Source organism: Penaeus monodon, chromosome 31, assembly GCF_015228065.2.
Source record: "Penaeus monodon isolate SGIC_2016 chromosome 31, NSTDA_Pmon_1, whole genome shotgun sequence".
In the NCBI taxonomy this organism is placed as follows: Eukaryota; Metazoa; Arthropoda; class Malacostraca; order Decapoda; family Penaeidae; genus Penaeus; species Penaeus monodon.
This window is the reverse complement of record NC_051416.1, coordinates 3,724,575-3,725,931: the sequence shown is the minus strand read 5'-3', so window position 1 is coordinate 3,725,931 and position 1,357 is coordinate 3,724,575. Positions and strand designations below refer to the sequence as shown.

General features: G+C 34.6%; 1 protein-coding gene across 2 annotated transcripts in view; it reads left to right on the top strand.

Moving 5' to 3' along the window:
• LOC119592995 overlaps nucleotides 1–1,357 on the top strand; it is a gene marked incomplete in the record, with an annotated part of 29,327 nt that overhangs the window by 14,397 nt on the left and 13,573 nt on the right. For both annotated transcript variants that reach the window (XM_037941884.1, XM_037941882.1), the window contains 1 exon segment: nucleotides 1–149. In XM_037941884.1, the coding sequence (XP_037797812.1) occupies nucleotides 1–149 (149 nt within the window).

Sequence of the window (1,357 nt, the reverse complement as noted above, 5' to 3'; positions counted from 1 at the left end):
GGGCTAAGTGGCTGGCCACCGCAGCAACTCCAAATGGCTTTAGTAGCGGGAGTGGGCTGCCTAGTGGAAACCTGCCATTCTTTGAGGGTGCAAGAGAGCCAACTGGATTGTCTGTCACAGAGCTGCACAAGTTCAACTCTTCTGTTGAGGTAAACTCCCATTCACGTGGTCGGTTTGGAATGCTTAGTAATTGTGCTGTATCCTAAGGTGGCTGTGTTGATGCATTATATTTAGCTCTTCACACAGATTTAAACACACTTAAGCATACACTTTTACATCTCTGTCTTTCACACCTTTTTATTTGTCTCTTTTAATGATTTTTTGTGTATTATTTAATTATTCACACAAGATTACATGTTGAATATTATTTTTGGGGTCTTCTTTTTGTAGAAAAAATAGACATTTCTTCAACAGATCTCTTTATTTAACTGCAGTTTGTATGTATAATTTCCACTAATGTTATCTGCTGTCACAATTATAGAGTATTTCAGAAAACCTGTGATGCAGGTCTCTTTGACTGTTTTATGTTTGTTGTTGTAGTCGTTGAAAAGTTGAATGCTTTCTTCAGAGTAGATATATTGAATCTTTTAAAAAGAAGTACTCTAGACAAAACATTTATGATAGAAATTTGCAAGGAAAAGAGATACATTTGGTTTACTAATATATTTTTTTTTTTAGAATGAAAGGACTCTTTGAAAAGAAGGATGCCATTACATTGCAGTTATGATAATATATATAGAACTTACCAACTGTAAAGTTTCTTTCTTTGAATTCAAACTTGGGACTATAACTCTTCAGTAACCCAAAAGTCAGGATATTGGCAATTTGATGTCTGTAAACACTATATGTTCTGTAAACTAATTTGCATGCATAGTCAGTGTGTAGAGGACTCCCTATATGATGCATTTATAATAAGGCAAGACTTGCTGTACCTGAGGTGTACTCTCTGGTCGAGGTATACTCTCTGGTCTGTGGTATGATGTAATCACCTGTATTGAGAATATCTGGCTATGCATTAATTTATATGACCTCATGTTGAGAGAGACATTTCAAGTGTTGAAAGTTAATCAACATGGAAATCAATTCAGGAAGAATGTGATGCATGAAAGCATTTTTGGGGGGATAAGTGAGTAACCAGCATCCTATCTGAAATTATAGTTTTTTAAGATTCTAATATAATTTTAGTAATTTTGAACAGATGTACCTGTGATGTGTAATTTTTATTTTTTCTACATCATTAAGCTTTAACTAATATGTATCTGGGCAAAGAATAAAGTTATTCTAATGAACTTATGCACACACTTACAGGCATGTGCACTGAGATATGTGCAAACAAGCACAAGGGTGTGTATTTGCG